At 47.8% G+C, this 25,500-nt stretch overlaps 1 protein-coding gene across 5 annotated transcripts in view; it reads left to right on the top strand.

The window, feature by feature from the left end:
- The window catches only part of PIKFYVE (phosphoinositide kinase, FYVE-type zinc finger containing), a 2,266,845-nt gene that overhangs the window by 1,337,275 nt on the left and 904,070 nt on the right, over positions 1 to 25,500 (top strand). For all 5 annotated transcript variants that reach the window (XM_078680343.1, XM_078680347.1, XM_078680342.1 and 2 more), the window contains one exon: positions 12,075 to 12,232. In XM_078680343.1, coding sequence (XP_078536469.1) covers positions 12,075 to 12,232 — 158 coding nt within the window. The remainder of the gene's footprint in view (positions 1 to 12,074; positions 12,233 to 25,500) is intronic.

The following is a 25,500-nucleotide window of genomic DNA, read 5'->3' on the forward strand; positions in this document are numbered from 1 at the left end:
AATGTCTCTTAGAGATATATCTTTACACAAGTAGTAACTTGTGCGTTAAGTAGCGAGATAGAATATTAATTGATTCAAAAGTGCACTGTATTTTGTGTCCTGAGTTTTGACCCTTACACTGTGAATTACCATGCATGTTGTTCCATGTTCGTCATAGTAATGGCGGAACGTAGGATAAATGAGTGTTACCCTCTGAGTAATTAATCAGTGTCATCTGGAAGACTTCACACAACCAATGCTTTTGTGGTTACAAAATTATATGCTGAAGGCCCATCAGACACTGCTCTCCTCTGTGTTTATTCACTGAAAAGGAATGCGGCTCCAAATTAATTTCCTGTCTTGAAGTCCTTTTGGCACCTTTAGCTTCCATTTTAACTGGTTTCAGTTGCACCACATATTTTTTTCATCATCTTTAATTCTTTTAATATATGACTGTGTATTACGATATGTCCTTCTTCCACTAGGTATCTTATTTTATCATGTGCTTTTAATTTATTTGTCAAACATTTCAATTTTAATTCTTCAATTTGTTTTTGATGATATCTCCCTCTTTCTCTTTGCATTCAGTCTTATTATGTACTATGTAGTTACCTGCTCCTCCCCATTCGTTGTTCCTCTGCACTATCTATATTAAATAACGATCTTCTTTCTACTTACTCCCCTTTCTCTTTCTTTCTTTTTAATCGGCTTTTTAGTTATTTTTCTCCTCTTTTATTTCATTTTATTTTACCTTTGCCGCTTCCCTCTTTTTTTATCATTCATCCCATTGATTCTCTATTCTAGACTACCTTCTAATTCCATAACCCCCTTTATACCAATTATCTTCACTGTTTGCTATTTTCTATCTCAACCCCTCTCCTGACTAACCTCTAACCTATCCCCTATGGTATATCATGTTTTTCATTTGGTCTTTATTTTGTATCGTTTGGATATGTTATTCTACTGTGGCGCTTTTTAACCTATTTCAACGTTAATTTGTGTATTCCTTGACTGTTCAATATGGTATATTCTCTTTTAGTTATGTATTTTGTTATATTGTATATTTTGATGTTCCTCTGTTTAGACCACCCTCATTTCCTATCATTGTAATTTGTTTCAAGCTATTGTTCAGATTGCCCTATATGTTGTATCCTTTTGTCACTATTCTTTTGTTTTCAATGTGTATCCTGATGTTACTATGTGTAGTTCACCATTATGTCCTATCTTTATAATTTGTTCAGGCTATATTTAATTCCCTACCCCGCTATATAGCCTTATCTTCTTAATTCTCTTGGCTGCCCTTCCTTACATCGTGAAATGTAATTTACATGATTACTTCGCCCCTCACCTATTGTGCTTATATTTACATCCTTACATCGTTTAATTGTATTTCCTACGATTACGTTGCCCCATCACCTATTGTGCTTAATTGAAACCCCACCCACACCTCTGTCAGAGTCTGCTTTGGATTAACTTAATTGACCCCCGCTTCTCCCATCACCACCTTCTATCCTCACTTCGAGGACCAGTGCGTTCTAATCTACTGTGCTTCCTCTTTCTCCCCCCTTCTTTTATCCAAATCATGCCTCCACTCACTCTTCCACCATCAATCTCAACCCCACACATCTCTAAACTCGGCCCTAACTCTTGGACCGTCCTCTACCCACCCCATCTCTCTAAACATGGTAAAAAGAATTTATAACACAAACCTCTCTGTCTCCACCTAGAAACCTTATTTGCTGGTTACCATAACAGCCTTAACTCCTCACGTATCACCAACTTCATCTTCTTCACAAAACAACCATCTAAATGGAAAAGCATATTTCTACGTCACCTCCTGATCTCTAAATCACGCAACATCCCATACCGTCTAAAACTCTCCACTTTCCAGGGAAAATAGATATCTCTATCTTCAAATCTGGAACTATACTCATCGAAGCGTCTGAAAAGCACCTCAACATCTTTGAACAGCACTTTAGCGCTATATCCCAAACTCTCACAATATCTTCGAATCCTGCCCTCTCACCCCCTCTAGACTCATCACCCCCCCTCTCAACCCCGATACCATTGCCTCGTCTCTCTGACCTACCCCAACTTTTATTGCCTTCTTCTCCCTTCACCTCTCCATCCCCCCTTTCGCCTCTTCCTGATTTTCCCACTCCCTCTCCTACTCCCAATGAACAACACTTTAGCACTTTATCCCAAACCCTCACACAATCCCCGAACCCTGCCCTCACCCCCTCTACCCCTAGATTCATCATCCCCCATATCATCCCCGTCCCCCTTACCTCGTCTCTCTGACCTTCCCCAATTCTTATTGTCTTCATCGCCTTTCACTTTTCCCTCCCCCTTATCGCCTCTTCCTAATTTAATATACTCTGGTACACGCGCCTCTCCTTTCAACCTCCTCTCCAACATCCCCCCTCCAACATCCCCCCTCCTTGCACCACATCATACATCTACACAACGATACCCCCTGCATCCCCCACTTACCAAATGATCGCCCCCGATTCCAAAAACACACTCTACTCAACGCTCCTCCCTCCGGTTCGACTCCCTTCCCGCTTCTCCCTCTGCCTCTTACCTCCTGGGACCCCCATGTCCCATTAATACACTCTCTTCTATGCCCCTCCCCCCCTTGACTCCCACATTCCTTACCCCTCTGCCACTTATCCCCAGATTCCCCCCTGTTCCAATAATACACTCTCTTATATACTCCTCCCTCCCCCTGACTCCCTTATCATTTCTCCCTCTACCACTTACCCCATAGTACCCCCCCTTTACAACTACACACTTTCTTCTATGCTCCTCCCTCCCCTTTACACCCTTACCACATCTATCTCTGACTCAGTTCCCCACTCCCCCTTAAATGCCCCCACATATCCCCCACAATCACCCTCCAAAACCTCCCTGCTTTCTTCAACAAGTCACAATCCAACAAATACACCACCTTCTACTTCCTCTATGCCACTTTCACCCAACTGTCTGACCGAAATGAATATCTTTTCTACATCCTCCTCTAGTTCACCTCCGCTCCCCAAAAATGATCCTCCCCCTCATTATAATCCCAACCCCCTTCCAGGCTTTCCTTCTCATCCTCCACACGTTATCCCCCCCCTAAACAACCCTAACTCGACCAACAGCCCAATAAATACGGACCCACAGCACTCATCAACACACACACTGGCTTCCCCTACCATTGAACTTGTCCTTATGTCCGTCATCTTAGAACTCTCCTCACTCAGAAGCGATATCTCTTTCCTTACTAAAACCATCTCCTCGCACAACGACACTCTCCTCAACACATCCACATATTGTCCGCCAAACTCTATCACCAAAAGAAACACTCCTCCTTCTAGCAACTACACAACCAGCACCTTACCCACTCAACCTTCCTTAATCGTCCCTCCCTACACTACCAACATACCCACACCGCCACAACTTGGTATTCGCCCAATAACCTCTGAAGCTAACAGTTCCACTAACTTAACTACCTCTCCCTCACCACCCTCGTCCACTATCCCCCTACTCAACTGTCTCCCATCCCAGTTCTCTTAGGAACAAGCAGACTCCCCCTTCCTCCGACCTCCCCTAGACCACCCCAACAATTTAGACCTATCCCCCTTGTACCCCCACTACACGCCCAATAACCTCTGAAGCTAACAATTCCCCTTACTTAACTTCTAGTAACTACGCAACCAGCACCTTACCCACTCAACCTTCCTTAATCGTCACTCCCTACAATACCAACAATCAACCGCCAAAACTTGGTACTCGCCCAATAACCTCTGAAGCTAACAGTTCCACTAACTTAACTACCTCTGCCTCACCACCTTCGTCCACTATCCCCCTACTCAACTGTCTACCATCCCTGTTCTCTTAGGAATAAGCAGACTGTGACCTCCCCTAGACCACCCCAACAAATTAGACCTATCCTCCCTTGTCCCCCCTCCAAATCCCCCGGACCCACTCCCCTCTGTTGCATGCTAATTAATTGCCGATCTGCCTCCTGCCACGCTACTGAGATTGCTGAAACCATTCTTAGTGAAAACATTGACATTGCATTCCTAGCTGAAACCTGGCTCACCTCCCACTCCACTCCCATCCTCGACTTGCTTATCCTCCCTGGTTACTCTATCATTAAAAAAGATAGAATCGAACAAACAGGAGGAGGACTCGCCATCATTTTCAAAATTGAACTTAACATCTCGCTCGTTCATCTACAAGACCCTTCATCCTTTGAATACCTTTCGCTGATCTCATTATGCCTGACTCCCCCACCACCCGGTTGCAAACTATCTACCATCCCCTGGAAATAACTTCCCCTTTACGGAAGAGTTGACTGATCTTATTATACAATCATCGCTCTCACATTCTAAAAATCTCTTCCTCGGTGACTACAACATCCATTGAAACAAAAGTGATGATCCTGCTTTCATCCTATTTAAAGATACCATGGACATCACCAATATGACCCAACTCTGCCATTCTGCCACCCATAACAAAGGTGCCACCCTTGATGCTATTATGACTAGCAACGATCTGGCCTCTCTCTCAAATATACTTCCGGTAGACTGGTCTGACCACTACCTTATCCTCTTCACCATGAATAGATCCATGACTCGCTCCGCCCCCATCAGCTCTTTACCTAAGAAATCCACAGCAACCTTCACCTTATTCCTCCTGGCGAATTGGAATCCACAATTAAGGCCCACTTACTTCTCCCCCCTCTCTCTGACAGCACCACCGACCTAACTAACCATTATAACAATTCTATTCTTGAAGCCCTCGACCAAATTGCTCCAATCAAACTCAAACAACAAAAAAGCAACCCTCCTAAGTCTTGGTTCAATTCTGAACTTAATAAAGAAAGACGGACCCTTAGACATTCTGAACGGGTTTGGAGGAATCATCCAACTGTTGACAATCTGGCTCTCCTTAGAACTGCTAGAGCCCAGTACAAAAAACATATCTTTAATGAGAAAGCCTCCTTTCTACGATCACAACTTGATCAAGCCAGAAACCTAGAGAACTGGCCCTCCTAAAATATTAGCCTCTATTGACAGATGCGAAGAAATTGCCAGTTTCTTTACGAACAAAATCAACAAGATCGAACTATCCTTCTCTTCCTTCCCACTCTCACTTTAACCTACTCCCATCCTATACACCCTCCCCAACACTACTAACTCACCTCCGTCCACTTTTCCCACACCTCTCGATCCTTCTCATCCCCTCCCTGCTCTCCCCCAACAAGATACCTTTCCGAAAATAAGCCCCCCTGCTAAAACAATGCCTCATGGAGTGATTTTAATCCAGTATCTGAATCTACGATCACTAATATCATTACCAAACTAAAACCTTCCTCTCACTCCAAAGATCCTCTTCCCACCCTTTTGGTTCAAGAACTTAAATTTATCATTGCACCTATATGGACCAACATCATCAACTCCTCTCTTTCCACTGGCTGTGTCCCCACCTCCCTTCAGCTTGGTCAAATCTCACCCATTCTCAAAAACACCACTGCTGACCCCAATGACCTTAACAACCATCGCCCTATCTCTAACCTTCCATTCCTCTCTAAAGCCCTCGAAAAATGTGTCCTATTGTAATTAGAGAAACATATCGCCTTCTTCAACCTCCTTGACGATTTGCAATCCAGCTTTAGAAAGGGATGCAGTACAGAAACTGCTATGCTAAATATCACTGACGACATTCATCGCTCCCTAGACAAAGGGGAATCCTCATTACTAATCCTCCTTGACCTCTCAGCTGCATATGATACCGTCCACCACCCCACCCATCTCAACACTCTCAAAGACGGGTTCGGCTTAGATGGCAACGTATTCAAATGGTTCTCCTCATTCCTTCAAAACAGATCACACCAAATCAAGCTCAGCCACTTTCTCTCTAAACCTCAACCTGTCTCACTCGGCGTCCCTCAAGGATCCATTCTCTCCCCAACCCTATTCAATCTGTTCATGGAGCCACTCACCCTCATCCTCAAACAAGCTAATATCAATTACCACCTCTATGCTGATGACACCCAATTATGTTACAAGATCAAATCCCACAAAGACATTCTCCACCTCAATGAGACCTTTACCAGAATTCAAACCTGGTTTCATCGGTCCCGAATAAAACTGAACCCGAATAAAACTGAAATCATCCTTTTCTCCCCCAAAAACAACCCCCTTCCCATTCAACTCTGGATAAATGACATCAAAGCTCTTAACTGCACACTCTCCACCTCTAATTCTGTCAAATTCCTAGGCATCAGTATCGACCAGAATCTAAATCTCATCCCCCACATTAAAAATGCATTCAAAAGTGCGCTTTTCACCCTTCCCCACCTCAAGAAACTTAAACCATTTATTCCAGCAGACTATTTCAAACTTGTCGTCCAATAGCTTGTACTTTCCAGGATTGACTATGGCAACGCCACTTTGGCTGGCACCCCTAAAATCCATCTTGCACTGATGAAATCTGTCCTCAATCTAGCTCCGAGACTCATCTCTGATTGTAAATAATTTGATCACATCTCCCCCGTCCTCAAAAATCTCAATTGGATCACAGTAGAAGGAAGATCCACCTACAAGATTGCCTGCATCACTCACAAAGCTCTTCACCAAAACGCCCTGTCTTACCTTACAACAAAACTACACAAAGCAGGTTGCTCCAGGTCCCTGGGGAGCACAAACTCCCTTGTCTTGATCCCACCCAGACTCAAATGTCAAAAGACCCAATCCCGTGCGTTCTCTGGTAACGCTCCTACAATTTGGAACTCTCTCCCTAAGGATCTTCGCTGCAATCCCTCTTACCCTCTCTTCAAAAAGGAACTCAAAGGACTTCTCTCAACAAGTATTGGGGTATCTATAGTTACTGACTCTGACCATGTTCACTCCTTTCTCCTCACTTGTCCACTCCTCTTCCCACCCCCTCTCAATCCCTTTATTCTCTCACTCCCCCTCTCTTCACCCCCCTCTCTCTCCTAACTTTTAATTTTCATTTTCCACTTAATTTTATCTCTCTGTTTCTTGCCCCCTTAGCCCTGTTGAATGCATTATCATACTGTAACTCTTTTTCGCTTAATTGTTAATTTTATCTCATTATGTTCACCATCCTTGTAAAGCGCTTTGATACTCTTGGGTCCAGTAGCGCTACATAAAACCTTTGAAAATAAAAAAATAAAAAAAATAAAAAATCCTCTAATGCTCCAGCTCTGTGGTCAGCATTATCAAAAGTGTATCCGCAGCTTCGAATTTTACTGCTCCATGTCACTTTATTTATCTTGAGGTTTTGATAATTAGACAGAACAGGTAACACATTCTGACTATGCTCCTTAGCCTTTCGGATGTGGCTCTGAGAAGGAAGAAGGCACAGGAGATTTTCTTCTAGACCTAATTGGATAATATGCCTGACACATGCCAAGCAGTGATTGTTTAGGCAGAAGTTACTTTTACTGTAATATGGTCAGGGTGTAGTGGTATCTTTTATCAAGGTGGCATCTGATAAGACTTCTTTTACTCTAAGTGCTTTGAGGCTTGTGCTAATGGACCCATGTCACATCTTGCAGTGAAAGTTTGTTAGAAATTGGTTTACTGATTGTCTGGTGTGTGCTAAGCAGCAACCACAATCCTACTCAGGATAAGGCAACTCCATATTAACCTGTTGACAACCCCCTGGTAGCTTGGCACAGAGCAGTCCGGCCTAAGTTAGCGGCAATGTCTAAGGTATTTGTGCAACACTTCAAACAGTACAGCTGTGAAAACACCATACATATAGAATCCCAGACTAGGTTAGAAAAAAATAAAGCATAATTTAATAAATAAGCGAAGACAGATACAACAAACATCCAATCAGTAAAACCCGAGTTAAGACTTTGTAAAGAATAAACTATAAAATAACACCTAAAAGTATAAAGCGCATACCAGGGATATCTGGTCCCCTTGAACCGGGTCAAAGTTAAACGTTTAGGCTGACCATGATGGAGTGTGGGTCAGATACAGTCCCAGATTATTCTAGCTGAAGGTTTACCTTCTCAAGTTTTGTGCCAAGAGTCCAGTTCGCGTTGAAGCACTTCGCCCGGAGCAAGGAGGGTGTTGCTGGCAATGGTCACAGTGGCATGAGGAGCAGGCCGAGTGACGTCGGGGACAGGCGGGCTAGAGCCTTGCGTTGACGGTCCATGTATCAACGCGGACGATGCTTGCTGTGCGAAGAGACAGACTTGCTGTCGCTCACACATTAATTTTCCGTGTGAGCAGCACAGTTCCGATGTGAACGGGCCGGTTCGCAGTCACAAACAGCCCAAAAGCTTGACTTTAATAGCTTGAGAGCCACACCAAGGGCCCAAGACTTGAGAGGTACCTCTATCTGGTCAGGAACTTCCTGAAGATGGGCCCAGGTGCTGAGGGAAGCCTTTATGTCCCTAAGGCTGGGGATCAGGAGCCGATCAAACTTGCCCTTTGAGTTACTTTGGGGCCCTGGCTTCAAGATGGAGGTTGCAGGTCCAGTTCATCTTTCCACAGGCAAGAGGGCAGCAGGCCAGCACAACCGGACAGCAGCTCCTTCAGAGTTGCAGTCCAGCAGTTCTTTCTGGCAGAATATCCACTGGTCCAGAAGTTTTCTGAAGTGAAGGTGTCTGAGGTCCTTGTTTTATACACAGTTGTGCCTTTGAGGTGAGGAGAAGCTTCTAGAGGCATTCCTTTGAAGTGAATAGATTCCCTGCCTCCAGACTGGCTGAACTGACAATGCAGGGTCAAAAGGCCCTTTGTCTGGAGACAGGACACAGCTTATTCAATTGTAAGTGAGGCTTGACCCAGCTCCTTTCTTCCATCCTGCAAGAGATGGCTTTACCAGTCACTCCTAAGCTTCCTCTATGTTGCTGCCTAGGAGGAATACACAAAGCCCAGCTGCCAACTACAGCCACGTCATGTTACTCACGCAGGATAGAGACAGCAAATGGCTAAGGGAAAAAAGCCAACTTTCTAAAAGTGGCATATTTAGAATTGCAATGTAAAATCCAACTTCACTGTAAGTTAGGATTTTAAAGTGTGTTTCCAGAGACACCAAACTTGAAGGGGTTATCTCTTCTCATTTTCAAATTACACTTATAACATGCAATAAGGTAATGCCAGTCATACTCTATGGAATAGATAGGCCTTGTAATAGTGATCAATGAATTTAGGTGTTTTTCACTACCAGGACATGTAAATCTTTTACGTACATGTCCAACCTTTCAAATACACTGCACCCTGCCCTTGCAACTGTTTGTCGGGTTATTTAAATGTATTTAAAAGGAAGGTTTAGGCCTAACACAAGGTTTATTTTGCCAGGTCGAACTGACAGATTAAACTGGATACACAGGCTCTGCAATGGCAGGCCTGAGACATGCGTAAAGGGCTACTTAAGTGGGTGTCACAGTCAGTGCTGCAAGCCCATTAGTAGAATCTAATCTGTAGGCCTTGGGCACATGTAGTGCACTTTACTAGAGATTTACAATTTAATTAAATATGCCAATTTGGTATAAGCCAATTTTACCTTGTTTAAAGTAGAGCACACAAGCACTTTAGCACTGGTTTGCAGTGGTAAAGTGCACAGAGTCCCAAGGCCAAGAAAAACAAATTCAGCATAAAGGGAGGAGTATGACAAACGTCCGGGGAAGACCCTACAGAAAGGGCCATTTCGAGCATGGGTGAATGCATGGTGCATTTCTGTATGAATACTGTAAAAGGACATATCCTGCAAGGATATTTCTTTTTGTGATTTTTTTTATAGTGTGGATATGGCCCAGAGGCATCTGAGTGCTTCATAATAAAGCTGGGACATATCAATAGCAAATCGAAAATATGCATGCATGTTGAAAGTGAAGTGAACGCTGGGTTAGCTACTTTCTGAAGATAGAGCACTTTAAACATATTCATAGTAAAACATAGCAAAGAAAAGAAGGTGGAACATTATTCCTTGAGAACAATCAGTAGTTTTTGCAGGTTGAAGTTTTTATGCAATTGGGGTTAGGATGAGGTGATAGGAGCGGTTTAGGGCTGCTCTTGTTCACTGAGAAGAGCTTGGAGGTCTTTTTTTAAGATTACATGACTTGTGGTCAGGCAGTGGCTCCAGCGGGAGTAAGTTCCTGAGTCTTGTGGCACTATCGGAGAAGGATTGGTACTTGTATGGGTGCTCGTGTTTTGTAGTGGTGGCCTTAAGGAGGAGCAATTGAGCATTTCTTGAAAATCTGTTGGCACCTGAGATTTTTAGTTTCTGGGAGAGTTACGAGGGCAAAGAGCAGTACAGAGCTTTGTGAGTGTTGGAGGCATTTTTAAGCGAGCTCTCGCCTCTATGGGAAGCCAGTGAAAGGAGCGTAGGTCTGGTGAGATGCAGTTGAATTTCTTGTGTCCTTTTACAAACCGGGCTTCCGTATGTAGCTTGACTGCTCTGAGTGGACTTAGGTAGACTTTGGGAATGCCAGTAAGGAGTGCTGTTCCGTAGTAAGTCTGGAGAGCACGAGTGCCTGAACAACAAACCTTGGGAGTTTTAGCTGGAATCAGGCACTCTGAGCCAAGGAGGAGATAAAGCTCAGGACGTTAAGATATCTGTCGAGGGTGAATCCAAGAGATTTGCTTTCAGAATGATGGAGGGGTGGCCGCTGATGTCTGGAGGAGTTCCATCCTGTCTCGAATCGAAGAGTTAGCTTTTTTGGAGAGATGATGAGAAATTCTGTGTTCCTTGGGTTTAGTTTAGAGGCGCTTGAATGTCGTTCCAGCTTGGATTATTTTCTCGAAGTTGGATAGGCGAGTTAAGTCTTCTGGGCCTGAGATCTTTCAGGTAGATATGGCTATTGTCCGCAAATAGGTGGAAGAGAATTCTTGATTTCTTTAGGATCATGTAGAGGGGTTGGAGAGAAAATCAAGCCTTGGGTGTCCCCTTGTTGCAGGCTGAATGAATATGAGACTGCATTCCTAATTTTTACTATTTGGGATCAGTTTTTTAGGTATGAGGTTTGAACCTCTTAAGGGCAACATCATAAATACTCATTTGGTGCTTCAGTGTGTCTAACAAAACCTGGTGGTTGACTGTGTCAAATCACCGGAGAGGTCAAGGAGCAGAAGCAGACAGGAATTACCAGTGTCGAGGATGCGGAGGGCTTCGTCCACAATTTGTAGAATTGCAGAGTCAGTGCTGTGACCCTGACAAAATTCGGATTGAATGGAGTCAAGGTTGTTGTCCTGTACATCCACTGACAGCTAGGAGGCTACCCAACCGTGCCAAGGAGAGTCAGGGTCGATACAGGGAAAAAGTCATTAAAGTCGTCAGGATCCTCAGATTGTGTTTTTTAGGAGAGGAGAAATGTGAAATCTTTTTAGACAATCTGGGATCGAATCCTGATAATTAAAGTTGTGAGATATCCTTTCTGTTATACAAAACAGTTCACATCTATTCTTAGTAGATGAATAGAGAGCAGTTGTTGCAACTAGTGAGAATCACTTGGTTTCTATATACATGTTATTAATTGCCAATAGTTTGTGTGCATAAACCCTTCAGGACCTTAATAAGCCAGGACACATCATCTAAGCAAAGTCAACAAGACCTTAATAAACCAGGACACATCATCTAAGCAAAGTCAACAAATGAATCACCAAATAAGTATAACATGACCTTGCTAACTTTTATTTGACTAAATACTAATGGTAGGCTTGACAGAAAACACAGACTCTAAATGTATACTGCACAAATCTGCAAATTAGAGCTGTAAATACCTAAAGCCCCATCGCTGCCAGAGTCAACTGATCTTTTCAAATACTTAAATAAATTATATCCCGCCAATCACCCCAGAGCAGTTGAAGCGGTCTAAGACTCCTTAACAGGGTCAGGCTAATGAAACGATGGCAGTCCACTTCAGAAGTTTGTTTGCCTAGAGAGCCCTAGCAATCACCTTTTCATAATGATCGAGTATACACGTTGTTGAAAAAACAGGATGCAGGTGAGTTGTAGTAATGGTTATTGGAGCAACACTCAACACATTCATTGTATCTTATGTACCCATGAATATAAATTGCTAACTTGCACAGCGACTTCTGAATATTTACCTTCATTTGCAGATGGAAGAGGCGGAATACCGGAACTGGGTTGAGAAGACCCAGGCAAGAATGATGGCTTCATCTTCCGTGGGAACCCCGCAGCAGATGCAGTCAGTGTTTGAGTCTCTGATCATGAAGAAACAAAGCCTCTGTGAAATGCTGCAGGCCTGGAATAGCAGGTGAACTGCAGGATACAGTTCTCCATAAGCATTTTAATAATCCGCATTATAGAGCAATCTTCTCTTTTTATGTACCCGTATATCAATCTGTGGTGTTTTATATAGCTATTACATGTAGTTTTTAGCTACTACTTAATATCTGAGGAACATTAGTACATTGTGAATGATGAATGTTAGGTGCAAGAAGGCAGCAATAATTTCAGTTGTTTCAGAAATCTTGCCAGGAGGTATGTGAGGACTGAATAGTCATTGAAGCGCAGTTAGACTACACCTCAGACTTGCTGTTGGCCTTCTGTCCAACCTTTTCTGATTGCCCAATCTGCATTTTTCGGTTGATTCTAAAAAAATGTTTGTGACTCGCCTAGGCAACGCTTACACTGTCTCTTTGAGACATGCTATATTCAGGTATGGACTATAAGCTCCGCCCAACTTTACACTTGGCTTCTCTTCCTGTCCTTTGTAAATGATGCTTTTTGATTTGTGAATAGGCTTAGTAGTCACTCCTTAGTACCGCCCTCTCTTCTACTGTTACCTCTAATGAGGACAGCGCCTCTTAGAGGTGACCTTACTCTCTAGCTTTTATTAGCAGTTAGGGAGCACTATTTACTTAACTTAAAGCAGGCATGACATGCTATCAGAGCACATAGCAATAATGGTTGCTTATTTCATATCCAGCCCAATAGAGCACTTGCAGGATGCCAGCTTCAGCAATGGCGGCCGCTTCCTGTTTTTATTTACAGTGCGCCATGCGCCCTTTCACTTTGACAATGTCCGACGCTTATTTTACATCCAGCCCCACACAGCCCTTACGGACGCCAGCATCGACAATGGCGGCAACTTTTTTTTATTTATTAGCAGTGCACCATGCATGCTTTCACGTTGACATTTGCTGCTGCTTATTTTACATCCAACCCCATATGGCACTTGCAGGACGCCGGCTTCAACAATGGTGGCTGCTTCTTGTTTTTATTTGCAGCGCGCCATGCACACTTTCACTATAATAATGGCAGCCCCGCCTTTCTTTTGTTTTGCGCAGCTCAGCATATTCAACTCGTTTTAATTCCTCGCTCAGACTGACAGCTGCGCTTGGTTCAGTTCTCCATGCCGCCTGGTCCCGCCCTCCAAACTTTCCCAGTCTTTGTCACTTCCTCACACTCTGTCTGTGTGCGGAAGTTCCTCAGTTCCCACGCCCTCTGCCGAGCTCTTTATTTACCTTTCCATCTTTGTGGAATGGGATGTCCTGGCTGCATTCAGTTTAATAGTCCGGGTAAGAGTTTTTCAAGGAACGCTCTACCATCTCGGACTCGCCCCCATACTGCTGCTTCACAACGTCCAGACATCTTTCAGACAAATCTGCCTACAGGGCAACCCACTGCACACTCTTGTGACTTCCAACACCAGCTAATATTAACTAAGATTGACACCCAAAATTGTATAGGCAAAAAAGGAGGTGGTCTAGCTGTTGTGTTTAGGCAAACATTTCATTTCACTAAAGTTGACGACATCTCCATAAAGAATTGTGAGGCTCTTTTCACAAGATGGAATCTTACACCGTCTTCCAACTGTAACTTCCTGCTCCTTTACAGACCTCTACCTATCAAGGCGACATTCCCAGACGCACTTCTAGACACACTTTCAAACCGGATAACAGTACACTCCAACCTAAGCGTTCTGGGTGACCTCAACATTTGGTTTGACAAACCCAATATGACCCATCCAAAAACAGTAATCACTGGCCTGGACGGACTGAACGTGCATCAGATTATCTACAAACCCACACACATCGCTGGACATAGCCTAGATTTCATATTTGCTAATACCGAACTAATCTGATAGAGACTACTAGCCGCAGGTTCCTTCATGTAGAATTATCCCTAGGCGTGAGACTGGATCCGGAAACTTTTTTGCCACAGCATCCCTGCGCCCGAAGGCGGGGCAACATCACGCGACTCCGTCCAGGCGTCCTCCGCGCACGTGACGTCAGCGAGGTCACATAAGACCCGCCCCGGCGCGCCTAAGTCAGTTTTTTCCTTTTCCGCGTGCAACGCGGATCCGGTCCTTGCTACGGGCCTGTTTCGGGCCCTTTTTTCTCCATTCTTTTGGTAGAACAGTGTGCGAATGCCTTCGGGCTTCAAAACTTGTACGTTTTGTGGGCATCTTATGTCGGCGACGGACCCGCACCTCATTTGTATGTGGTGTTTGGGGGAAGATCACAGCACCACGAGGCCTGCCAACAGTTGAAGCCGAAGTCGCGGCGGGAGCGCCGCATGAAACTTCTCTTGGCGCGTCTCTCCAGGTCGACGTTCTCGCCTTGGTCTGCTTCGGAAGACGGCTTCAGGTTCGGCCGTGGTTGTCGTCTTCCCCCTTCTCCGATGTCACATGAGCGTCGCTCCCCGGTGGGTAAGTGTCGCAGTTTGTCCCCGAGGGGCTGGGTTCCGGCCTACCGGGGGTGTGGACTCTCCCGGGTGATGCGGCTCTGTGTGTCGTCCTATCCACTGTTTCTCAGTGTGGGGGCGTTGAGAGTCCAAATGGAGACATACGCGGTGGCTTTTCAGGCCTCGCTGGCGTCGGCGGATCCCTCGCCTTGCTCAGGGGCCTCCGCGGCGCCGAATGCGGCTCTGGCCCCGGGCCGACTGGTTCGGATCCAGGCTTGGAGGGTGTGGTACTGTAGTGATGCGGCTCCTTTGAGGCACCTCCTTCAGGCCACGGCGTCTCTGCCTCGCCGCAAACTCCTGCGGGAGTCCCTGTGGTGTCGCGGGAGGTCGCCGGGGCTCTGGTTGCATCCCTGAGCCCCTCTTGGACCCTTGACAGGGTGGTCCTATCTAAGGCCGAGGTGAGGCCACTACAGCGCCGGCAGCAGCTGGACCATACGGAGCCACAGGGGTCGGTGAACCCTCCTCGCCCCGCTCTGGGTCGAGGCCGGATGAGGACCCCTTGCCCTCTCCAGGCCCCGCTCGTCCTTACCCGCAGGCGGCCGCCTCAACGGGGGGCGAGTTGGAGGTAGAATCGTCCTTGGCACCGCCTCATGGGTTGCCGAGTGACCTACGCCTCATTCTGGGCTGCGGATGGCGGAGGGCTTCGTGTCACTCCCCAGGGCCGTCTCGTTCCCCCACGCGGATGGCTACCTCGGTGGAGGTCGGGTCGGGGCCAGTTCGGCTCCATCCCCGCTCCGGTCCACGGTGCGGGGCGACTGGGAGGAACTTTGCCCGGTGACGCCAGATTGTGCCGGTACTCCGCCTCAGGCGGCGGACTCTACGGCTGCACGCAGGGGTCATGCCGCGGATCCGTCTTCGGACGCTCCTTCTTCTCCGGAGGCAGCCTGTATATTGGTGTCATCCTCCCCGAGACAGGTCGCCGTGTGGTGTCTTTTTCACCGGCGTCGAAGGGCGGCTCTCCGCCCTTCCTGAGGCAGAGGTGTTCGTCGGAAGAGCGGCAGGTCCCTCATTCGTCGGCTCCTTCTGACTTCAGGTCTGGCCCTTGCCTGCACCGCTTGGCCTCGGGGATGGCCGCCTTAGTCTGCAGCTGTCACCCACGGAGGAGCTGATTTACCCGCTTCGGGGCCCTATGGAGGCAGGTGCGGCCTTCGCTCACGCGGTGTCCACGGCTGTGCTCATCCTGCGTATGGGTGACCCGGGGGCTCATTTTCCGGCGGACCATCTATTAGAGGTCCTCCACCAGGGCTCTGGAGGTTCCTTCCTTCCTTCCTTGACAGGGGCTTGGAGGCGTCCTGCTTCAGGGGACCCGGTACCTCAGCATCTTCTGCACCGGCATCTCCCGGCGCCGCGTGACCCGGTGTGCCTTTCCCTCCACCCCTCGGCCCCCAGTCCTCTTTTGCGGACTGCTTTTCCCTCCCTGCCACCCCTGTTGACTCCGCCATGCCGAGAGGCCCGCTGGCTGTACTCTTGGGGGCGCAACATGTTCGCCTCGACCAGCGCTGCCCTGTGGGCTCTGAACACCTTGTGTGTGCTGGCTCTGGCCTCCTCTTGTTTGTGGGACTCGGCTGAATCTCTGGGATCCATGTGGTCTCGGAGGGTGGTCAAATGGACTTACGGCATCATGCGTTAGATGGCCGGGAGCTGGCGGCTTTTATTCTCCTCTCCGCCCTAGACATCTCAGAGGTGTTGGGCCCGGGCCATGGCTTCCTCGGTCACTCTCCGTCGCCATGCTTGGCTTAGGGATGGAGTATTCCAAGATAATATTCAGGAGCGACTCATTGACCTTCCGTTTGATGGCAACTTGTTTTTCCATGCCCCGGCCGACTCCCGCATCCAGAGGCTCTTGGCATGGCTCCGTCCTCCTCCTCCGCCTTATCATCCTCCATCATCCCCTCCTCAGTGATTCCTGAGTTGGGTTGCTTCTGTTCCTTCTTAGGCCGGTTGTTCTGGCTGTGAAGTGTGTTTTCCCGCCATTTGCGTCCTTCTAGGGACTTCGGCTGGACAGCCGCCTTTGTTGCGTATGTGTATGTTTTGAAATTGTTGCGCAGACTTGGCCCTAAGATTAGGCCTTTTGCTTGGGCTGCTGTCAAGCCTTTCGCTGTCTTTTTCCCGTGGCCCATTTGTTTGTTCCTCAGCTGCGTAAGTTCCCATGTTTTCGGGCTTATCGTACCCTAGGTCATATGGCTTGTGCTCTGCTGGAGGGTTCCGGTCGCTGGCACGCTCCTGTGTTCTACCTTGCCAGGTGCCGCCTACTCAGCCTTCCTGGGGCCACGGGCTGGTCTTCTTCTTCTTGCTTTTAGCGGCTTCTCTGCTGGCGCTGTTCTGGCTGGCAGGCTGTTCTCCATCTGGAGTGGGTTTGCCTTCTTTCCCCTTGTTTCCTTGGGCCCTCTAGGCTTCCTCTTCTTCCACTTTCCTGTCTTGATATTGGACGGAGGCTATGTTGCCTTGTGGGGGAGTGGGGTGCTTCGGCCTCTCCACCCTTGTTTCTTCTGCTGTGAGTGCACAAGCCTCTTCGGCCTTCTTTTCCCTCCTACTTCCCCTTGGGGTCGGTAGGGTTCTGCTTGTGGGGGTTCCCCTTGCCTGGCAGGGACGAGGTACTTCCTAGTCCACAGATCTGCTCCCCTTGGGGGCTCTCTGTTCTGTATTGGCTGGTGGGGTCCTTTCGCAGACCCTCCTTCCCAGAGGGTTTTGCTAAGGTACCTATTCTACGTGAAGGAATCTGCGGCTAGTAGTCTCTATCAAATGTACGAGTTACTTACCTTCCGTAACGATGTATCTGGTAGAGACAATTTTAGCTGCAGATTCCTTCACGGCCCGCCCTTCCTCCCCTGTTCTGCAAGGACCCTTGGGTTGGTCTTTGGTCAACCCGGTAGGGGGCTGTGTCTCCTATGAGTGCCTTCCTTGTTCTTGACGGTGGTTCCGTCTGAGGGCGGTTCATTCCTCCCTTGGTTCTTGGAGAATGGGGTTCCGGTGCTCAGGCTACTACAGGTTTGGGGGAGATTGCTTTCTATTCCTGTCTTCCCTTACCTCCCTTCCTTCCATTGCTATCTCCTGATTAAGGGTCATCTGGTTCCCATGCTTCCACAGTTTTCTATCTGGTGATTCAGCGTTGTGGTGCGGAAAAGTTCTCCGAAGAAAACTGACGTAGGCACGCCGGGCAGGTCTTATGTGACCTCGCTGACGTCACAGGCACGGACGACGCCTGGGAGGATTTCGTCTCGCCACTGGCGCGCACGGATGCTGTGGCAAAAAAGTTTCCGGATCCAGTCTCACGTCTGGGGATAATTCTACGTGAAGGAATCTGCGGCTAGAATCGTCCCTTCTAGATATACCGTTACTGAAGGTAAGTAACTCGTACGTTACCTGTCAAACTCTGGTCACATGGTCAGACAACCATTTGCTTGCTTTCCAACATAAAACAACACTAAGCGACTCACCTGAAACTGCCTTACATGCATCCACCATGGAACAAACACAATTTGGAACACGTAGAAACACAACTAACATCCTGTATGTAGGAAGGTGGATATCTGACTATGGTTACCCCCAACTTTTTGCCTAGTGTTTTGCTGGTTTTTGACTTAGTTGGCCTGGGATCCTGCTAATCAGGACCCCAGGCTTCCTGCTCTCTCTGTAAAATGGACTCCATGTACCCTAGGTACATATCTAATTGGATACTGAGTCACCTTATCAGTCCCTGTACAGTGTCCCTTAGGTACCCAGGAGGACATAGGTGTACCCAGGGCCTACCAGGGGCGGCAGCATGTATTATGCCACCCCTGGCTGGCCATCCAAAACAGACACAACTGGCTGCACGACAGCTGGGGCAAGGTGGTGTAATCACCCTTTGCTTTAGATATAGTTCCCTATATCTAAACCTAAAATGGACACATATATTCCTATCAGTCACTCCTATGGAAGGCCTTATCAATCCTGAAGGCAGAGTGCTTGGAATTATGTGAGATGGTGCTCTGGCATGAGCTGAGCCCGTTTGCAGCTTGCGGAACCAAGTCCTAATAGCTGTTCCATGATAACGCTATACCATATACTCTTAAGTGCATTATAATCCTCGCGGTTAAATGCTAACTCTGGTATAACATTATCAAAACATGTCGAGTAAGGTGTCATACGAATTGGAATACTACCCCCTCGCCAATTCTGGCGACAGGGGTAGCATTCCACCCTTCTAGAGGGACACGACATGTATGTAACTGTGAACCCCGGTTAAAGTTAACTCGAGCCTCAGCATCACAAGATGGATGCTGCCACCACAGACACAAGTCTGACCTCCTGCTGCTGGGAGTCCTTCCAGCGAGGGAGGCTCAGACAAAGGGTTTCCTGCCTTAGGAGGTGCTAGCACCACCCCAGACAGGATTTTGTGTATTAGGTAGGCCAAGGCTGAAAGGAATGAGACATGCCTGGGGCACACAAGGTGCCCTGTGCATACACCGGTTCAAACCAGTTGCTGGGTCACTCCAGCCCCAGCTCTGGCGGGAAACCGGACAAAGGATAGGGGGTGTAACCACTCCCCTTCCTGGTCCCACCCAGGGGAGGGACCTAGTCGTATGGTGTAGCCCCCTTTAGCTGAATAAAGGTAGGAGCTGGTCCCATTCCCAGTTAGATTAATCTTGACAACTTCCACAAAGAAACTCTTGACCTTCGACCTCCTGAACATCAGAAGACTGAAGAATCTCCCCTATGGTCAGGGAGTGACCGTCCTGCTTCGCAGGCACCATCAAGCTCCTGTGCGGTTTGCTGCAAGTCCTTCCTTCCCGGAATCCGACGACCCAGCTCAACGAGACCCGGACCTCCAGACCCCTCTGACCTCTACCCACATCCACAGCACAGCTGGGACCCATGGGTGCGACGAGCAACGTGGAGACGGCCATCTTGAAGAAACCTGCACAGTGCTACCAGCACGACCACCGAGGGACCCTCGAGTAAGTGCAATGGGGACTGAGAAGCCCCACACCGACACAGCACCTGCATCAAAGACCAGCCCCCCAGCCTCCACGAGATCTGCGTGGGGCCCTTTTGCCTGGTTGCTGCCTTTCCTGTTGTCTGGTCACTTGCCGGCTGGCTCGTGACCTCTGAGACGACGACCCGAAGATTTCAACACTGCTAGTCTGGTCCCCCAGACTGGCCCTTGCCTCCTTGTGAAAGAGAAGCACCCCGGACCCTTCTGGTCCGCACCAGACGCCATCTTTGTTCCACCGCGTGGCTTGCACTAGCCAAGGCCTGTTGACCAGATCGACGATCCAACACCGCCATCAGCAGCAGACTACGTGGGACAGCTCGTGCCTCCAGCCTGGTCGTGAAGAACAGCTCCTGGTCCGCGCAGCTACAGAGAGAAGCGACCCTTCCTTCACCTGAACGCGGCGACAGCATCTGGTTCCCTCCTGGTTCCAGCACCGTCACTGGCTAGTGACTGAGACTCTGTCCCCTTTCCTTTCAGAACTTCTCCTTCCTAGTTCCATCCTTGGAACCACCGGACTCCTCCATCTGGCTGCCTGCCAGCAACTCTTTGTTTCAGGCATCACCGGCATCAACGCAGCGAACCCGACACCACTTCAGCCCTATGCACCCGCAGCCTGTGGGTTAGGTAACTACAGCTTCTAGGTGCTGAAGTCAGTGTTCACTATCCTAGTGTCCAGGTCCACTGTTGTTTTCCCTCCATCCAGCCGGGTTCGTCCGGAATCCGTAACTTTGTAAACTGTAGTATCCATAGACGTTGGTACGCATACCGCGTGAGAGTTTCCACTCTGCACGTGAGTCCCGTGGGCCTCCTGCTCCTTACTTACCTAGTTCGTAGCGTAGTCCCAGCGATCCTCCAGCCTCTGGATCTTCTTACAGTGCTCTCCTTCCTCGCATTCCATTGTTCTTAGTATATGGTTTGTCGTGCCCCTAAGGCACACGTGTAAATATTGTGCTAACTCGTATTTCTTTCATAGTATTGTCATGTGCTTAGCCCTCTGATCTCATAAAGAGTTCAGAGGTGTTGTTATTAATAAATATATTGTTTATTTTCATAACAACCTGTGTGGTGTCCTTTCATCTGGTATTCAAGGGGTTATATTGTGGTAAAACAGCTGGCTTCACATGCCAAAAGAGTTTAGCCTAAGACTGCTTTGTCCATGCTACCATTAGGATAGCTGGTCTATAAGGTTGACTTACAACCAATCACCATAAGGGTTGTTTGGACTGATACAAGGTGGTCACTAGAACTAGTGAACATCATATATCAGGCCAACTTCTCACATTGGTGTGCAGCGGTTGGGATTTGAGCTTGCTGTTGTTTTTACCAAATATAATCTTGAGATATCATTTGAAAGATCACATAAGGTACCATAGGTACATATAACAAGCGTAGAAATACTCTGAGTTCTACTGAACCAGCTCTTGTAATAGAAAGGGCCTAGCACACCCTGACAACAACTCTTAGCAAGGGATCAGTAGGAAAACCCATAGTGTAGGTAGGTGCATCACTTACACCTCACTAGAAAGCATGTCTACCCATGGAGAGTCTTCAGAGACTCCCCTAGTGGTTAGTAACCCTCCACAGGTCCTTTCCAGATATGCATCTCTCAGTTTCCAGGAGATGAGACAATTGTGTACCTCCAGGAAATTGAAACAGAGTTCTAACCCTACCGCTCCCTTTCTGTTAGGTCTCTTAGAGACATATGATGCTAGAAAAGCTTCTCATACAGATGGGAGCATGCCAGCCTTAGAAGGTACCCTTGGTGATCCTGACCTCCCTAAAACTGAGGAAGTAGAGGAGGAGGAGGATGAAGAGGATCCTTCTGGGGATGAGGCAGACAAAGGTCCTGAGCTAGTCAGCAGACTTACTAGGGCCAACTTAGACCTACATAGGGAAGGATCTGGTGGACCCCCAGTACTGACCCTAAGCATGCCTAACTTTGGAGTTAGAAGAGATAGGTCTCATTCTAGGGACTCCAATAGATCTGTGCACTCTCATGCCTCTTCTCAGAGGAGAATGACTTCTCCCCAGAGGAGAATGACTTCCCCTCAGAGGAGAGAACATGAAGCAAGGATGAAACAGGCTAATCTGAGGATCCAGAGGGAAGAACTTGCCCTTGCCAAGGAGAAGCTTGCCTTTGCTAGAGAGCAACAGTTGAGTGGGGTAGTCCCCACTGGTGGCAGCATTATCCCTAAAGATAAAGACAGGAGTTTTGATACTAGACACCTGAGTAAAATAGTGCCCCCCTTTAAGCAAGGGGATGACATCCACAAATGGATGACTGCTTTGGAGTCAGTGGGCAGCTATATTGTGGCTCTCCTTTGAAGGTAAAGGTAGAGATAAGCTCCTCACTACTAGAGATGAGGATGCTAACAATTACCAAGTCCTGAAGAATACACTGATTGATGGGTTTGGCTTAACAACTGAGCAGTACAGGTTGCTGTTCAGAGACACCCAGAAAATTCAGTCTCAGGATTGGGCTGACTTTGTTGATTGTGCCACTAAGGCTTTGGAAGGCTGGTTACTGGGTAGGAAAGTTACTGATTACAAAGGATTGTATATTCTAATTATGAGAGAGCAAGTCTTAAATAATTGTCAGAACCAGTTATTACACCAGCACCTGGTAGACTCTGATCTGACCTCTCCACAAGAATTGGGTAAGAGGGCAGACAAATGGGTCAGAACCAGGATTAGGCCTAAGAACCAAGGTGGTGACCAAAAGAAGGAATCAACCAAGCCTCAAGAGAAGGGTGGGAATAAATCTACAGATCAAACCACATCAGGGCCCCAAAAATCCTCTGAGGGGGGTGGGTCCCAGAATCCTTCCAATACCCAGAAGAAACCTTATTGCCATACCTGCAAACAGGTAGGCCATTGGAAAACTGACAGCAGTTGCCCAAGGGCCAACAACAATAAGGAAAACACACCCCCAAGTAACACTTCCAAGCCTCGTGTTACTACTAGTAGTAATCCCCCAGGTGGTGGGAGTGCCCCCAAGAATTTGGGTGGATTCACTTTGGGAGTTCCTGGGGACTCTGGCCTAACCAGGTCCCCTAACTCAGATACTATTGTCTGTGAGAATGGCATGGGGTTTGCCAACTTCACTGATTGTCCCAACACTTTGGGCAAGTACAGACAGGAGCCCCTCATCAATGGTCTGGAAGTTGAGGCCTATAGAGATACAGGGGCTAGCTTCACCATGTTGACTGAGAATCTAGTCCCCTCAAGGCAACTTATACCTGGTGCCACATACCAGGTGACAAACATTGATGGAGTGCAGAAAAATCATCCCATGGCAGTGGTAAATCTCAGCTGGGGAGGTGTCACTGGCCCCAAGAGAGTGGCCGTGTCATCAAACTTGCCTGTAGATTGCCTACTGGGGAATGATTTAGAGATCTCAGCCTGGACTGAGGTAGAGCAAGAAACCCATTCTAAGATGGTAAATATTCCTGAACAGGTTAGGAGGGCTGTGCCAGGCTCAGCCCAATCTCAAACCGATTCCTTCCCTGAAAAAGTCAGCAGGGCTATGATAGTAACAGCCCATACCCAAACTGAGTCCCTTCCTGAAAAGGTTGGTGGGGTTGTGATGGCCACAGCCCAAACTCAGACTGATAATAGTGTTGTGAAGCCTGAAACTATGGATCACTCCACTCAAACAGAGAGCATTGAGGAGGAAGAGAAATCTCCCTCCCACCAGACTTTAGGAAAGGATCAGCCTCCTCAGGGAACTGATCTTGCCCCTTGTGAAGGAACTGCCCCAGAGGTAGTCAGGCCTAGCCTGGCAGAGCCCCTGATGTCAGTGGATCCTTCCAAGGTGGGACCCAGTCTGGAGCAGGTAACCTGCCCCTCTCTCCCCTGCCTCAGTCAGTCCAGGGCTGTAGAAGTCAGGGAGGCCAGTGGAGGACCCCAAAGGGCCCCCTGTCCAAAAGAACTCCCCAGTCAGCAGATTAAGGGCACTGAAGCTAGTAGTCCTAGCCAAGTGAAAATAAAACAAACTCCTGAGGGATCCCCCTTAAAATTAGTTAGGGACCTCCTACAGATGGACACTGTTGGGCACAGCCAAACCTGGGACCTAAGGGCCCCAAACCTGACCTGGCCCTCCAGTAAGCCAAACAGAGGGACCCAGCCTCCAGCTTTAGGTAGCCAGAGGTTGACCCTGAGAGCATACAGAAACTCAGTCCTGGAAGGAAAGGCATACATGGTGGATAGTGATTGGAGGAAGTTGAGCCCAACATTAGTGGAGCCTCACTTCAGTACTCCATCCCAGCACCAGCCTTTTACTTTGCCAAAACACACCACAGGTAGAGATTCCCTATGGTGGAGACCCTCAGACACCCTTAGGGTGAGGGATTGCTTAGTGGACCATGAGATAGTGGGTAACCATGCCAGTGCATGCACCTCCTCATATGGCCACTCAGGCAATATAGGCTTACCTGGTCAAGGATAGCCTTATCTCCTTTCGTTTGGGGGGGGGTTATGTAGAAAGGTGGATATCTGACTATGGTTACCCCCAACTTTTTGCCTAGTGTTTTGCTGGTTTTTGACTTAGTTGGCCTGGGATCCTGCTAATCAGGACCCCAGGCTTCCTGCTCTCTCTGTAAAATGGACTCCATGTACCCTAGGTACATATCTAATTGGATACTGAGTCACCTTATCAGTCCCTGTACAGTGTACCTTAGGTACCCAGGGCATAGGTGTACCCAGGGCCTACCAGGGGCTGCAGCATGTATTATGCCACCCCTGGCTGGCCATCCAAAACAGACACAACTGGCTGCACGACAGCTGGGGCAAGGTGGTGTAATCACCCTTTGCTTTAGATCTAGTTCCCTATATCTAAACCTAAAATGGACACATATATTCCTATCAGTCACTCCTATGGAAGGCCTTATCAATCCTGAAGGCAGAGTGCTTGGAATTATGTGAGATGGTGCTCTGGCATGAGCTGAGCCCGTTTGCAGCTTGCGGGACCAAGTCCTAATAGCTGTTCCATGATAACGCTATACCATATACTCTTAAGTGCATTATAATCCTCGCGGTTAAATGCTAACTCTGGTATAACATTATCAAAACATGTCGAGTAAGGTGTCATACGAATTGGAATACTACCCCCTCGCCAATTCTGGCGACGGGGGTAGCATTCCACCCTTCTAGAGGGACACGACATGTATGTAACTGTGAACCCCGGTTAAAGTTAACTCGAGCCTCCGCATCACAAGATGGATGCTGCCACCACAGACACAAGTCTGACCTCCTGCTGCTGGGAGTCCTTCCAGCGAGGGAGGCTCAGACAAAGGGTTTCCTGCCTTGGGAGTTGCTAGCACCACCCCAGACAGGATTTTGGGCCCGATGTAGGTCGGTCGGTAACGGCCGAAAATCTGTATTTTCGGCCGTTACCGACCGGTATTACAGAAATGGGATGTAGGGGCATGTGTAACTGATTCGGTAAAATTACCGATCGGTAAATTTACCGATCGGTATTTCTACCGAACCGGTAATTATGAGATGTAGGTGGGACTCTTCTGAGTCCCACAAGCCTTTCAGAATCGGTATTTTAACATCAAATTCAATTTGATGTTAAAATACCGATTCCGGTGTGCATGCACATGTGTGCATGCACACCTATGCCATATGACAGGCAGACCTGCCCTTAGGGCAGGTATGCCTGCCACATGGCACCCGAGCCTCTTTTGGGGGTGCCAGAGGGTGTCAAAGTGACACCCCCTGCACCCTTGTGTAATTCGGTATTTACCGATTCGGTAAATACCGATTCGGTAATGCCCATTCATTCCTATGGGCTTCAAAGCCCATAGGAATGAATGGGCATTACCGGTCGGTATTTACCGAATCGGTAAATA

Source organism: Lissotriton helveticus, chromosome 3_1 (genome assembly GCF_964261635.1).
Source record: "Lissotriton helveticus chromosome 3_1, aLisHel1.1, whole genome shotgun sequence".
NCBI lineage: Eukaryota > Metazoa > Chordata > Amphibia > Caudata > Salamandridae > Lissotriton > Lissotriton helveticus.